General features: G+C 33.1%; 1 protein-coding gene across 1 annotated transcript; it reads right to left on the bottom strand.

Moving 5' to 3' along the window:
• Nucleotides 1–231: 231 nt before the first annotated feature.
• On the bottom strand, nt 232–1,020 carry LOC134705694 (uncharacterized). Its single transcript, XM_063564415.1, has one exon. It carries the CDS (start codon nt 1,018–1,020, stop codon nt 232–234), a length of 789 nt encoding a protein of 262 aa, XP_063420485.1.
• Between the last annotated feature and the right edge of the window lie 15,555 nt (nt 1,021–16,575).

Below are 16,575 nucleotides of genomic sequence, written 5' to 3'. Positions count from 1 at the left end.
ATCATCTAGTTTCGTTTCTGTTAAACATACAATGTCATGGTTATCTAATAATGACTTAAATTCCGGATACAAAAGTTTCGTTTTAATACCACATACATTTAATGAAAGGATTTCAATAGTTTTATTGTGAACATCAATATCTTTATTTACAGGTAATGAACAAGAGTGAAGGTCGCTAGTTTGTTTACACTGGTCATTTCTAACGGTACTGTTTAATCCTCCACGGTATTCCTAGTTCTGTCCTTTTCGGGGTCCTCTACGGGGTTGTGGATTTTTCGGCTGGGTGAATTCTTTGGGTCGAGCACCTTGGTCTTTTGGTGGATGGCGTGAACGCGTCTGTCTTTCGTCTGTATCCATAACGTGTGTGTTGTTTTTCGGTAAAAACTCATTCCCGTCAATGAATAGTCGGTCTCTCTTAAAGAAAGCCTTTTTCTTTTGTCGGCGTGCTTCTTGAAAGTGGGGCCACAGAGCCTTCCTGCGCTCGTTTATTTCCTTTGGGAACTGTTCGTTTATGCCGTATTTCGTATCTTTAAGTTCACGAGCGGCTTTTCGTACTAGTTCTCTCTGTTTGTAATTCACAAATCTACACACTATAGGTTTAGTAATAAACTTAATTGACCCGTCAGGATGTTTTTCGGTGTACTCCTTTCCAAAACGATGAGCCCTATGAAACTCTGGTAAGGTTGACATTTTCAATTCAGTTGTCATAAAATTTTGAATGATTTTTTCAGTGTCATCTGACAGTTCATTTTTGTCGTGCATTGGGATACCTGTAAAGACTAAATTTTCCCGCATCGCCCTAGTTTGTAGATCTAGTTGCTTTTCGTTGAGGTCGTCGAAATCTTTTTGAAGTTTAGCAATAGTTTCGATTGCTTCTTCGTTTTCAGAGCGTATCGCAGTCAGGTTTTTTTTTACTTCTCGGACATCCTTTTTGTTATTTTCAAATTCTGAATTAATAAAGTTCAAACCTTTTTCAACCTCGTCGACTCGCTTATTGATACTCTCGACACTTTTGACCATACTGTTTACCGTTTTATCAAATTTATTTAGTTTTTCGGTTAATTTGTCAATATTTGATATTTTCTCACATATCATGTCTACTTTTTGGGTTAGCATATCAAGTTTCCCTCCGTTATCTACAAAAGTTGGATTCATAGTCGAGTGCATCATTGGCTGCATGTAAGTATTGTGAGGGGTACCAGGAAAAAAGCCTAGGGTTGATGATGTTGGTGAGGCTTGTAAGAAGTTTGGATTCTGTATGTTAGTGAATTGCTGATATTGTCTATTTTGTTCAACCATTGGAGATTCGCAAACAGGAGTACTTGGTATTGACATGTTTGAGACAGATTTAATTTGATTGTCAGTAGATTTAAGACTCTTACTTTTGTTTTTGTTTACACTTTTGGTTACACTATTACTATCAGTGTGAGTACTGTTCGATTTCCGTTTATTTGGTTTCTCACCACTTGTGTTCTGTCCATTTGATTTCTGCCTTTTCCTTTTTGGTTTATCACTTTTCTTTGGATTCATAAAGACTGTCTATTAAATTTCCAACAGAATAAACTTAAAAGTTTTGTCAAAACCACACATAAACACATCATAATCCATTTTGAAATTCAAATTTTGAAGAGCGAAAAAATAGTCGACATTTTATTTCACACATGCGCAATTCTTGGTAAAAAAGGTAAAACATTAAAGGTCAAAGTACGGCCATCAACGCAGAGCCTTGGCTCACACCAAACAGCAAGCTGTAAAAGACCACACAACTGACTTGTTTAAAACCATTCAATGTTTGCAAATACCATTACTTATATAAAACATTGCACAAAAATGTGACTGTTTATGAACACACGAAAGTTTGTAGCAACATTCAACTAAAATGCTAAAACCATTATTTTTCGATTTGACAATAAAGAAAGTTATAGCAGTATTGGGATTATCTTTGTCCGTTTAGTGCAGTTGAGGTTTGAAATGGTTTTCATGTATGATTTAAGAACTTGAAATAAGTACGTTCGGTCTTCAGAAATCACGAAGAAATAAAATATTGATGTGGTAAATGGCAAACTCGTGATTCATGTGGTATTGTCTCTATTGTATTTGTTATTAATACTACGGATACATAATTTATTACATGTATCAACTTACAAATGATATAGAATTATCCAACTTAAAGGGATTTCTAAATGGCAATTATATATAGCACAGGTTCAAAGTAAGACGACTAAAAATGTAAGACAAGCCAATGTATAACTATTTTTGAGCAAAATAACACCAAAAGGACTTAAACACAACACTAAACCCGGCGATCAAACTTAGTTTACATGTTTTTAAATTCTTCATACAGTACAAAATATATTGACCGTGCTGGTCCCTTGTGGGTAGTCACGGTGGTTTAACACCCCGCAGTAGTAGTCTTGTTTCATGTTTTGTTATCAGTGCAGTAGAGTTTCCGAAATGCCAATAAGTCATCAAACTGTTAAAACAATAACAAAAATACCGAACCAAATCCTGGAATATTCAGAACAGAAAGTCCCTAATGAAATAGCAAATTCAAAAGCTTATCAAACACATGAAACGAATTTGTATAATATCGTTTAATGTTGATTTATCTGAATAAATATTGTTTAAACCAAACGAAAAGATAATAACTGTCATATTTCCGACTTAGTACAGAATTTCTTTTGTACAAAATGGAGTATTAAACCTGAATTTATAGACCGTGTTGAAGACCTTATTTTGACCTATATGGTTCTATTACAAATTGGGATTTGGATGCAGAGTTGTCTCATTGGCACTCTGTAAATACCAAATCTTATTAAATCTACTCAGACTGTCTCATAACTGTAGGATAGTCATAAAAAGCCAGTTAAAAGTCGTTCAATTTTGGTCAATATATATCAAAGGCCCATAATAAAGGTAGATAGGTTTAGCCAATTAGTTTGTGCGCTAAATTCAAGTATGAAAATATGAAATATTGAGAAAAACTGACACATTGCCGAGAAAGGGGAAACCTACAAAGGTTAGAAAGTACTTTGTGTATACACAGACATATGACCTTGCCATTCAGACAGGTTATTGTACGAATATAATTAGACTAATGTAAGCACATGCATGAATTTAGCAGTAGACAATATTGACACAACTGCAAACAACATATGAACATGTTATTAATATAATAATTAACTGAATAAATCAACTGGTGTGCATCAAGGACAAATATTTTACTGATAACTCTCTGACCTAGGACAGAGAATCAGCTCTCATTCTAAGCGAAGCATTAGTTTTCATTTCTAAAGTGTGCTTTTATATTGGTCAACTAAACATAAATCTTTCCATATAAAACATAAACGGTTATCATGTCATTGGTCTTGCTAACACTGTTTTCAAAATAGAATACAGTCACTCTTGTGATGTTTTAGTGATTTATTTTTCTGAACTTTGTTTCTTGTACCATATCTAACATATTCTATTTTTGTTATTTAAAAAAAATTGCTCTCAAAGGGGTCTACTTCATTATTAAAATAAATAACTTCATTATGCAACATCCTTGAAATATTTTGACGTGCAAATTTACACGTGATTATTTTAGAGACCAACTGTGTTTCATATTCGCATTAACCTGGATTTTGGGACATTAGTTTAATCTAATTAATTATGTTTAGAAATCTTTAGGAATATGGGGCAAAACAGATAAAAAGATGTTTAGAGTCAACGACTTTTAGTCCGCTGATCTACAAAGGTTACTCTTCGCTTAACTATGATGCATGGAGATAAGATAGGGTTTTTTTATTGAAAAAATATATGTGAAATGTCAGATTTCAAATAAAAGTCTCTAGTATCATTAGCAAGTTAGAATTATTGTCAGATGCATTTGTAGTCATTAGCAGAAAATGCTCGATGTTAAGGAAATTTACTACATACAAAAAGTATTCGGTATAGTTATCTAAATACCGGTCTATACAATGTAACAAAACCTCATGATAGGTAAGTCGTCGTAACGATGTACATGTTTGGTATTGGCTAGTGCGTCATCAATATTTTAAGTTGAAACATGTAATAAATTGACTTGTGCCGTTCAATGGAAAATGTATACCTGTCTAGTATGTCTATAATACAACGTTCAATATATTCTTGGCTATGATCTGTATAAAGGAGGGGTGAAAGAAACCAAAGGGATAGTCAAACTCATAGATCGAAAATAAACTGACAACGCCATGGCTTAAAAAGAAAAAAACAATCAGACAAATAATAGTACACAAGTCACAACATAAAAAACTAAAGACTAAGCAAAACGAACTCCACTAAAAACTTGAGGTGATCTCAGGTGCTCCAGAAGGGTAAGTAGATCCTGCTCCACACGTGGCACCCGTCGTGTTGCTTATGTTATTACAAATCCGGTTAATAGTCTAATTCGGTAGGTCACATTCGTGAAACGGGAATGGGGATTGTAGTTCCGACATAAGGAACATTTTAACATAAAGTATAATTATACAAATGTAAATCTGGCTAATTATTTGTTAATACAATGTGAGAAGAAAAATCATGATACTGCTCAACTCCGTGGTAAATTCAAAACGGAAAGTCCCCAATCAAATGTCAAAATCAAAAGCTCAAACACATTACACAACTCATATTCCTGACCAAGTACATGCATTTTATTATGTAGAAAATAGTTGATTAAAAGATTATAGCTAGCCAAACCTCTCTCTTGTATGACAGTCGCATCAATTTCCACTATCTTAACAACGATGTCTGAACAAAACAAACAGTCATATATAGGAAAAATGTCAACATTGTGTTATAATCTTGATCACTAAAAAAAACAAATATGTAACAAAGAATCACAGAAAGGCATTTTATAGTCAAAGCACATTAGAAAGTATGAAAGACAACAATACAAAAATTTTCAATACATGTAGCACTAAAATGGGTTGTATAAGAACAGAGCAACGTCATTTGTAACAAAGAAACATAATTAGGCACACGGACAATGCACACTAGCAAAAATAAAAGACAAGAGCACAACACTTATCATAGAACCAAAATATATTGACGGGATGTATAAGTACAAAGCCCCGTCATCAAAGAAACACAAAAAGCCATATAGACAAAGCACATTAGCAAAATTGAAAGTTATAAAACAATAACACAATAACGGGATGTATAGGTGCAGAGTCACGTCAAACGGGTATCTCCAAAAACAGACTGAGCAGTAACAGCAATATGCATAAAGACACTTACGAATACTTTAACACGTTATTAACGTCAGTACACAGAATCCATACTTCAAGATGTGAAGTTGATACGGATTATTTATCAATGATGCCTTGGTACCTTCCGATGAACTTTTTTTTAGAAAACGGACGAGACGTTTTTTGACATGATCTGGCCAATCAACTTTTTGGTGACGTTTTATAAAGTCTGACTAGGAGCTGCAAACTCTTGAATACCGAGTTTGGTAATGTAGGGATAGGGAAAATTAATAATTACACATTTAAAATCGTCTCGAATCGTCATAGATTCTGGTTCTGGGATGACTGTGGATGTCAAAGTCGTCGAGGTATAAGTCTATAAATGGAGGAAGCCGTGCCTGTTTCCTTAGTTTCTAGTTATGGGGGTATATTAATGGAACCCAATCAGAACAGTTCGGAATGTTAATGGAAAGAACATACTCAATATATCTGAATGTGAAATTAAAGAACCTAGCTTTAATACAATATGTATTATGCAAATTTGTTTGCAAGTCGCCAAAACAATGAGAAAAATGTAAACTAATATACAACTTTTAGTTACATATTATTAATTTTCCTTTTTGAATGATGATGTTCCTTTGGTACCACATTACGGTGTTTATATTTTTATAACTCGTTCGCTATGTCCGTGTACGTTGTGACGTTTTTGATTTTAACGAACGTAATCCAGATATTTTAAATGGTAAATTATCAAATCAGGGATTTCATTACCACAGATTACCTAAAACCTTATATAATTTCTTCCAAAGATATAAAGATTTAGTTTTGAAGTTGGATTGTAAAAATTGCTTAAAACAGGGTAGAAACTTGTTTCCCAATCCACTATAAATAAATATGTTTAAACTAAATTAAACAGGATAGAACATGTTCATCTCCACATGGTTACGTTTTACCGTGCCTGGAAATTTAGAAACGATCCTGTCGATAGCCGTATCTTGGAACTGCACAATGTCACGTATTTTCTCTGTTTATAACGTCTTTATACTAAACCAATTGGATGTTGGATGTGCACTGATTGATAATTTAATCTTAGATGCATGATTTTTTTTCTAAAGTTGCTATTAGCATTGAACTAATTGCGAGTACTCTCAGATCTGTGCGTAATGTCTTTTTAGTGTTGCTATGTACAAGTACCTAGCCGTAAATGTAGTAGTTCTATTTATCCATCTGACGACATACGCCTCTTTCAACTGATTTTTATTTGTCGTTCTTATGTTGTTCTGTTACACCACTGTCCCATGTTAAGAAAGGGTTTGGATTCCGCTAACATGGTTTACTCCGCCGGAGTCTGTACGTATGTTCCTGTCCCAAGTCAGGAGCATGTAAATAATTAGTTGTCGTTTGGTACATATTTGTTTTTTTTACCTAGATCAAACCGTTAGTTTTCTCGTTTGAATAGTTTGACATTTGTGTTTTCTGTCCTTTCTACAGCTGACTATACGGTATGGGCTTTAGTCGCTAATGCAATGAAAAATAACGTCACCAGTGTCTGAGCAGAAGGTTGATGAACCAGGGGTATGTCAAAGAACATTGATTTTTTTTTAAAGTTTATCGGAAGGTACCAAGACCTTATTGATAAATCTTCCGATCAGTTCACAAATACTATTATACACGACGATTTTGAAGTATAGATTCATGGTACTGACGTTGTTTATCATCTTAGTAAAGTGTTAAACTATTCTTTAGTGTGTCTTTACTTATATTTATTTTACTGTTTAGTCTGTTTTTATTGATATCCTATTGACGTGGCTCGGTACTTGTACTTCCTATCATTGTGTTATTATACTATGGTCAATTTGTGTATACTTGTCTTTAATTTTTGCTAATATTCGTGGTCTATATGCAATTTTGTGCTTCTTCGTTACATATTTGTTTTGTTTTTATAGTGATTAAGATAAAAATATAATGTTGATGGCTGTATCCCCCTTTTTTTTTTACATTTTTACCTATTATGTCTGTTTGTTTTGTTCACACATTGTTGTCAATATACTGGAATTCGATACGACTGTGGCAAAAGTGAGAGATTTAGCGCTTCATGACCAGGTTCAATCCACCATTTTCTACATAAGAAAATTCCTGTTCCAAGTAAGGAAAATGACAATTATTATCCATTCGTTTAATGTGTTAAGGTTTTTATTTAGCCATTTCAGTAGTCTTTCCGTAATGAATTTCCCTCGGAGGTCAGTATCTTTATAATTTGTAATAGCAATGTTTACAAGAGCTCGAATGCCATCGAAACAATAACAAATGTATACCTTATGGCGTACGGAAAGGGTCAAAAGTAAATTATTTCGCATATGCTACAGTTAATATAGCATATGCTATATAAATTACAGCTTAAGCTATAATTTATGTACCCTATGCTGTAATTAATGTCGCTTAGGCTATACTATATAGCATATGCTGTAATTAATACAGCATATGCTATAATTAATATAGCATATGCTATATTAAATGCAGCCTATGCTATATTAAATGCAGCCTATGCTGTAATAAACAGCATATGCAGCTTAAGCGTCCAATTGACGTACCATTAGGTTCAAAAGGAAATACAGATTACGCTATAATTATTGAAACATGTACAATATTTACATTTAAGTAATAACAGTCCCGAAAGGGTCAAAAGTAAATGTAGCATAAGCTGTATTGTGCCATATGGATATAAGGTGGGGTTACTGTCAATCACAAATGATTCTATTATATATTTACTGTCAATCACTCTTCAACTTTGACGACTTTTCACAAATTAGGATAACGCCAACAGAACCACATTTTGTTAAGGGTGTGTGAAAGTTGAAGAGCATTATGATTTAATCAATTGATAGTCGAGTTCAGAGAGTTAATGATAAATTCGGAATATTTACATGAAATTTAAGGTAGCACAATACAAAGGCAACTACATTTTATCATAATTTAATTTTCGTCAGTTTTTGTTACTTCTGTGAACAATTAATATTGCTGAGGTTTATACTAGAACTTCTTTGAGGATACTGTAACAGATATTAATCCTTATTAAAAGAATTAAACATTCATTTTCAAACTGCAAAAATAGAAATAAAAATATACTTGGAGTAAAACCCCATATTGTCATTGTACTATACAATTATAGTTCTAGAAATCCCCCATGAAGGTCATCTAAACTGACCAACTGATCATTTTTAATGTACACATGCATAATTGTTATTTTATGTACTAAAAGGTATAACATCCATATTGAAAATACAATGTGTAATTAAACTTTTGATATTTGAGGTTTGTGAGAGAATGAAATGCAATAGGGAAAATCTGAGACATCGAAGGTCAAACTGTGTTGTACAAGAATCTTTAAAATATTTTGAGATTGATTGAAAATAAGAAACTTATTTCATTCAAGTGTGGACATCACAATACACGACTAATTACCTTTTTTGTCATAATGAAATTCTCATCATTTTAAATACACAGAATTTTGAAATGGTTTTTGGCAATCGATTCCTAAATTTATTTGAAGAAGTAAGACCATAAAAAATAGTTCGACATTAAGATTGATATGGCACTTTAATCTTTCTTCTTTTTTTTTTTTGGTACCCCATAATATTTAAAGCTGGATAAAGGATATTAAATTTCAGGCAAACAACCAAGATGAAGATACGGGTACGAATAACAATGCATTTGAACGTCTTAAAGTTGCTGTGAGACTTTACAAAATTAATAAAATTCACACCATACAGCAAGCACTAGTTATAAATTGTCTATTGTATGATGAAAGATTGATGTACTGTTCATTTTATACTGAATTCAATCATCAGAAATATGTTTACATGTCTGTATTATAGCACAGATCAGCGAAATGTGTGTTCATTATAAGGTTTAGTATAGTAGGCGATTATTCAGTTCGAGTACATGTATATAAGAATTTTCAAGAAACGATGAAATATTAAACTGTTCGAAGTCATTTATTACTAGATATAAATAAAAGTAGTTGAAACAAAAAAAAAACAAGTTTTATGAACACATTCACTTTGTATCCTTACAATATAAACAAATAATAAAAGGAACACGACGCAATTTCCGTAATTTGAGCTACGTGTTTTCTTATTTCGCTAAAATGGGATGTATATTGCCCATTTTTTTCGCAAAATTATGTTACCGATTTGCTAATATGTCCCAAAAAAAGTTTTGCCAGTCTTTATTTCAGACTCGATATACATTATACAGCCCGGCCGGGGAGGAAGTGAATAATCAAATCTAGTTCTAACATTGTTAGGGTGAAATTCAATAGGGACTTTTAATTTTTTTCAAAACTAATCATAAGAAATCCGAAGAAAAGGTATTGTTCTCACTTTATGGGCAGACACCAAGGATGCATAATTTTGAAAGTTCAATATAAATAATTATGCAAATACTCAGCTAGATTCAATGTCAAATTGTATCGAAAAAATATGGCATTACAAAAGAACAATACGTTTTATAAAAATATGTACAAATTTGGTATTTTTAATAGTATATAACGAAAAGGAGACATATATTTTTTGTAATTGCCAAAGAATTCGTGATCGATATTTAATGTTAGTATATGTCAGCATTTTCGAAGAATTTATGGTGACAAATTCACCTGTAAAGAATAGACATTATCTTCCGATGTTCAGACAGTTTTAAATCGATACAAATTGACCATGATAATTGGTAAACTGATTTTCAACATTCCTCAGTTCTCTCTTAGCTGTTGTAAAGGAGGAAAGAATTGTGAATTAGAACAACAAGATGGTAGCACAGTGGTAACATCGATTCATCAAACTGAATGTAGCTGTATATTGTCACTGCCATAAAAATGTTATGCCATAGTAAGACATGTTTACGGTGACCCATAGTTGTTAATTTCTGTGTCATTGTGGTCTATTTTGGAGAGTTGTCTAACTGGCAATCATACCACAATTTTTTATAATTATATTGTCAAATTGATTATCAACAAAAAATGTATACATGCATCAGGGCCAAGCAGTCAGAAAAGATGCAGATTACCGACATCGGACTACTCTATTAAATGTATGTCCCCACTTTTCCGTTTGTCTATTGTACCTGTTCAAGTTTCCCTTTATTTTCGTCTTATGACCCTGTAATTAAGGCAACTGGTAATCTTAAATAGTGTTTTGTGTGCAAATGAGATAACTCTCCATCCAAGTCACAATTTGTAAATTTAATTTTGACATATTTAATATATGTCAAAGTACGGCCTTCAATACGTAGCCTTGGCTCACACCAAACAGCAAACTCATTCAAACCGTGAGGAAAACTAACGGTCTTACCCATATAAAAAAGGAAACTAGAAACACCTCATCAACAAGCGAAAACCACTGAAAATAAGGTTCCTGACTGTGCCATTATTTTGGTGTAATGCAAACACTTAGTCTAGTTGGTTACAATATTGATACTTCAAAAATCTTTGAATAAAAATTAAGACAATGAAAGAAAGTTGGAAAATGTAATCATTTTGAAACTTAAGGCGATTATGATCATTTTGATTCATGATGAAATTGTGCGACTATTCTCAACTATATTCCTAATCACTTAGAAGTAACTCTTTCTTCTGATGCAAAAAAGGATCGAACAAGTTGAAAATATTACAAATATATATCGAATCACTTGGCCAGATTTATTGGGAAAGTAGAAGTTTAAAATGCATACAGGGGCGGATCCAGGATTTTGGAAAGGGGGGGCGAAGTTTTTTAAAGTTCGCCGAACGGAGCGAGGCGAACAAATTTTGAGACCTTTTTTGGGGATAAAAACATAAAACATGTGTAATATTCACCTTTTTAACGGTTCCTGGAGTGGGGCGTGTTTACTTTGTAGTTGCTGTAAAGTGTAAGGGTTGGACATTTTCGATGATGTTTTCTCCCTATTAATTGCCTATCTTAAAATGATAGTATGGATCCAAAGCTATGTACTGATAACTTTTGATGTGGAACTTGTCAGTAAAAAATAGACATTGAAAATTCTCGCAGGTTTTGTTATAAGTTAACTTATCATAACCTCACAGATTTCTTGTTGTAAACAAGACATACGCCGGGCTATTCAATAAAACTTACAATACGACCGACACCAGTTAAAAAAGAAAAATTGGCAATTTTTATCCAAATTTAAGAGAAGTGAGGGTTTCCTAATCAACCAAAAGCTACGAATGCGTCTGAAATGACAACGAATTTATGAATGACGGTCGATAAATTGGGACATAAAAGCCACACACAGCAGACAGTTTGCAGTCTGGTCTTGAAACAAGTATTTTAAAAATATATCAGTTCGGTGAAACAGACAGTCCGGTCACACATCATCGCGGCAAACCCCTGCCACAAAAAATTGTGCCCGTTTTTATTCATCGTGTTCATTTACTGCTTAATAATTCTGTTGGAAATTTTAAAGCAAAAATCAGAGTCATTTTTTTCTCTAAAATATCTCAGATTGTCTCATCATCAAATTAAATGGTTCGTATACCTTAGACTTAAAATATATCTAGAGCTTATACTGACTGTAGATCATTATTCAGCTATGCTATTTTAAAATAGGCTGGGGCGTTTAGGGTTAAACATGTTTTCGTAGTTAAATAAATTTGCCGTGGAGCTTTTTTCATGATAGCTAGTCTATAGAGTATTACTTTCTGTTTGGTGGAATAGTGAAATAGATGTCAATACGTTCTTGCTCAATCCTATGTCGCTTTGAATGTGTCATAATTGTCATCCTCAGCCTAAGCAATTATTGTAAAGATATGAATATCAAAATGACTGAGCGACGTTTTTTCGACGCACTGGTCAACTCCACCATAGCGAATCACATGAATTGATAATCAGAAAATTCAAGCGAAAAAGAATTTTTATAAGTAAAGAATTTTCGCGTAAAAATTAAATACTAGAGTACACGGGAAACGCGGCAAAGTTCACGAAGTCTAGTATGATTAATCCGAGCAAAAAGGGGGGGGGTACGCCCTCTACGCCCCCTCTGGATCCGCCACTGGTATATACAAAATCTTGAAATAATTGATAAACTTGCTTAGGTGTCTCAAGGAAGTACCGTCGGACCTTAATAGTTGAAGAAAACTGCAACATTTAAAAAATGTCTATAATTATATTTATCAAAGGGTCTAAAAGATATCTTATTGTCTTACTTTGAACATTACTATACTATGCTGTATAAATCATCATACTCAGTGACGGTATCCATATACTTCATTCACGATTTTCGTCTATTTTTGTAGCTTTTTCTTCATCATGTGTACTCTTTTTTCTAGTTTTGCTTTAAATCTATCTCCTCGAAATTATTTTTTATACAACATAAGTGCATATATATATTTTACATGTAAATATAGGTTCTTACATTGATACCAGTGGATTATCGGATTTATCCAATCGAGATAGTTAAATTTTCAATTTTTATAATTTTATAATTTAACTATCGAGATTGGATAAATCCGATAATCCACGAGTAACTATGTAAGAATCTGTTTCTCTAATGATTAAAAAGACATTTTCTTTTTTTGTTAACCGAAAATTCCCTTCGAGTGCCTTTCATATTGCACGAAGTTGTCAATTGCATTAACACCTGTTATCATATTTTGATTCATCCAGTTAGCTAAAAAGGTCATGACCCTTAAAAACATCCAATGATCTTTTGAGATCACCAGCAACCACACGTTGATTATTTTTTTTTATTCAATGGGTTCGGAAAGGGATAAAATTCCATAGAATTAGAGAAATATAGATTCTTACATTGATACCAGTGGATTATCGGATTTATCCAATCGAGATAGTTAAATTATCAATTTTAAAGTCCGAGACGCCTCAGCGAGGACTTTAAAATTTATAATTTAACTATCGACATGGATAAATCAGATAATCCACGAGTAACTATGCAAGAATCTGTTTCTCTAATGATTAAACATATATCTTCTTTTTTTGTTAACCGAAAACCCTCTTCGAGTGCCTTTCACATTGCACGAAGTTGTCAATTTCATTAACACCTGTTAGCATATTTTGATTCATCCAGTTAGCTAAAAAGGTCATGACCCTTAAAATCATCCAATGATCTTTTGAGATCACCAGCAACCACACGTTGATTAATTTTTTTTATACAATGGGTTCGGAAAAGGATAAATTTTCATAAAATTAGAGAAACTGTAGTATTGTTTCAAGGAGAAGCCTTCCTAAGTTCGACAAACGTGCTACGTCTTTGAACAAATAAAATAATATTATAAACTATAAATTCCAACAAAATGTACTTGGAAGATACTTGATTTCATATAATTGACAGCATATTGTTGAATTTGGGGTCTGTGTAACTGTTTGAACAAACAATGGTACAACTTGGACACCGCCTTCAGTCGATTTGTTCTTTTATTCGTGTGAAGCACACTTCAGCCAAGCCCTCTAGGGTTTTGTTATTCCAAAAGTGAAATAATTCGGGGACTATTACAGAAAATGATAAGAAAATGTTATAGTTTCAGCTTTCGTTACATAGATATTGCATTGTACATGTGAACTTTCAACATAACAAATATGTCAATTTACAAAAAAATATACTGACATTTTTACAAATATAGTACAGAGCCATTTTTGTCGAGCCTTCGACTTTAGTCGAAAAGGCGAGACTAAGCGATCCTACATTCCGTCGTCGTCGGTGTCGTCGGCGGCGTCCACAAATATTCACCCTGTGGTTAAAGTTTTTGAAAATTTAATAACTTTCTTAAACTATATATTGGATTTTTACCAAACTTGGACAGAAGCTTGTTTATGATCATTATATAGTATCCAGAAGTAAATTTTGTAAAATAAAATTCTATTTGTTCTGTATTTTACTTATAAATGGACTTAGTTTTTCTGCCAGGAAACATTACATTCACTCTGTGGTTAAAGTTTTTAAAATTTGAATATCTTTCTTAAACTATACTGGATTTCTACCAAACTTGGACAGACGCTTGTTTATGATCAAAAGGTAGTATCCAGAAGTAAAGTTTGCAAAAATAAAATTCCATCTTTTTTTTTTTACTTATAAATGGACTTAGCTTTTCTGCGGAGAAACATTACATTCACTCTGTGGTTAGAGTTTTTAAAATTTTAATAACTTTCTTTAACTATCCTGGGTTTGTACCAAACTTGGACAGAAGCTTATTTATGATCATAAGATAGTATCCAGAAGTAAATTTTGTAAAACAATAAATCCATTTTTTCCGTATTATACTTTTAAATGGACTTACGTTTTCTGCCAGGAAACAACACATTCACTCTGTGGTTATTTTTTTTTTAAATCTAATAACTTTCTTTTACTATTTTAAATTTGTACCAAACTTGGACAGAAGCTTGTTTATGATCAAAAGCTAGTATCTAGAAAGGAAATTTTGTTAATATTTGGTACCTGTGTATCTGTATTGTACTTATAAATGGACTTAGTGTTTCTTCCAGTTAACATTACATACAGTCTGCAGTTAAAGTTTTTTAAACATTTATTCGATTCATAAACTATTCTGAAATTTTTACCAAACTTGGACAGAAGCTTTTTACAATCAAAAGATACATTGTAGTATCAAAAGGAATATTTTTTATTGATTGTTATCTTCATTTTTGTTGAGCCTGGGAGTTACAGCAAAAGTAGGCGAGACATTAGGTTCCGCAGAATCCTTACAAATTTTGTTTACACTTCCTGTGCTTGCATCATCAACCGGGGATCACACATCACCCTTTTTTTACAGAAAAGTTTGAAGTTCATGCATTTTAATTTGGTTCTGTCCATCCTTTTATACCGTCCAATCGCTATACTGACGTCATTAATTTTGTCAGCTATGAGGTTTCAAATCTGAATATCTCATATTATACCAGTACTTTATGGTAACTGAAGGAATTTTATAACTTTTTTTTTGTTTTTTTTGGCAGAAAAAACTAAAATTGCAACGTGAATTGTTTTGGCGATACGTATTAAAATTTTCCTTGGCTTATAATGAACCCAAACGAAAACTGTTTGGCATTTGAACGCAAACAAGAATTGCCAGTAAAGAATAGTTAAATAAAAAATAAAGAAAACAACGATGACAAACCCGTGCATAGACAGAAAGACAGTAATTAAAAGATATTGTTTTTTGTTTGTATTTATATGAAATTATGCCTTTTTCCATCTTGAAAACAAGAAAATTGAAAACGGAAATGTGGAATGTGTCAAAGAGACAACCATTCAAAAGGAACAGAAAACAGCCCAAGGATACTAATGAGTCTTCAACAAAAGGAGAAATTCTCGCACCCGGAGGCGGACTGTAGCTGGCCCCTAAAAAATGTTTGCAATTTTCAAACCGGTGTTGCACAACACACAGTCAATTTGAAAGATCGGGTGCACACAAATAAGTCAGCACGAAGACTGACTTTGTCATTTACGGACACTTACGATGTGAAAAAAAATATATCAAGACGATAAAAAAATTAAGACCAAATTAGTTGTTCATCTTGCAATCATTACCTGAAAAAAAATACTCACCAAGAAAAACGTTGCATACATTTCATTGTGAAAAATCATATTAATTAAATGAAAGTAAAAGACGCCTCTTCTCTTGGGTTTGGAGTTCGGTGAAAACAAAGGGTGGTGTGGTGAAGGGTGTTGGTATGGATAATACATCAAGTAATTTTCAGGTCAAAAGAATGCATGTAGCTGTTAGAAAATTGATGATTTGGACAATCAGACAAAACAACGCAGGTTGGTAGACATATATACCGATTTGTATAGCCATGTCGACAGACTGTTGGATATGAAGACACAGCTTGGTAGACATATACAGACCGAATGATAGCCATATCGACAGACTGTTGGACATGTAGACATAGTTTGGTAGACATACAGACCAATTGGTAGCCATGTCGACAGATTGTTGAACATGTAGACATAGTTTGGTAGACAAACAGACCAATTAGTAGCCATGTCGACAGATTGTTGGACATGAAGACACAGCTTGGTAGACATATAGACCGATTGATATCCATATCGACAGACTATTGAACATGAAGGCAGACTGGTGGACACATACACAGAATGGTAAATAGACTATAGTAAACACAGAGATAGACTATTGGACATGTAGACAGAATAGAAGACACAAAGAAGGACAGGTTAATGTGTAGTCACACTTTTGAACATGTAGACACAAACTAGTCGAGTGCTCACATAGACAGAATGGTGAAAATGTAGACGGACTAGTGGACATAGCCAGAGTTGTAAACATGTAGATAAACAGGTGAATATGACGACAGACTTGTTGACACATAGACGGACCGATCAGAATGTAGACAGACTTGTGTAAATGTAAATAGGCAAACAATTT

Source organism: Mytilus trossulus, chromosome 2, assembly GCF_036588685.1.
Source record: "Mytilus trossulus isolate FHL-02 chromosome 2, PNRI_Mtr1.1.1.hap1, whole genome shotgun sequence".
Classification (NCBI taxonomy): domain Eukaryota; kingdom Metazoa; phylum Mollusca; class Bivalvia; order Mytilida; family Mytilidae; genus Mytilus; species Mytilus trossulus.
Note: the sequence above shows the minus strand (reverse complement) of the source record. Positions and strands in the feature narration are given on the sequence as shown.

What these genes read in the sequence shown, in the direction of transcription:
- LOC134705694 (XM_063564415.1), bottom strand. Translation starts at nt 1,020, where the DNA reads ATGGTCAAAAGTGTCGAGAGTATCAATAAGCGAGTCGACGAGGTTGAA.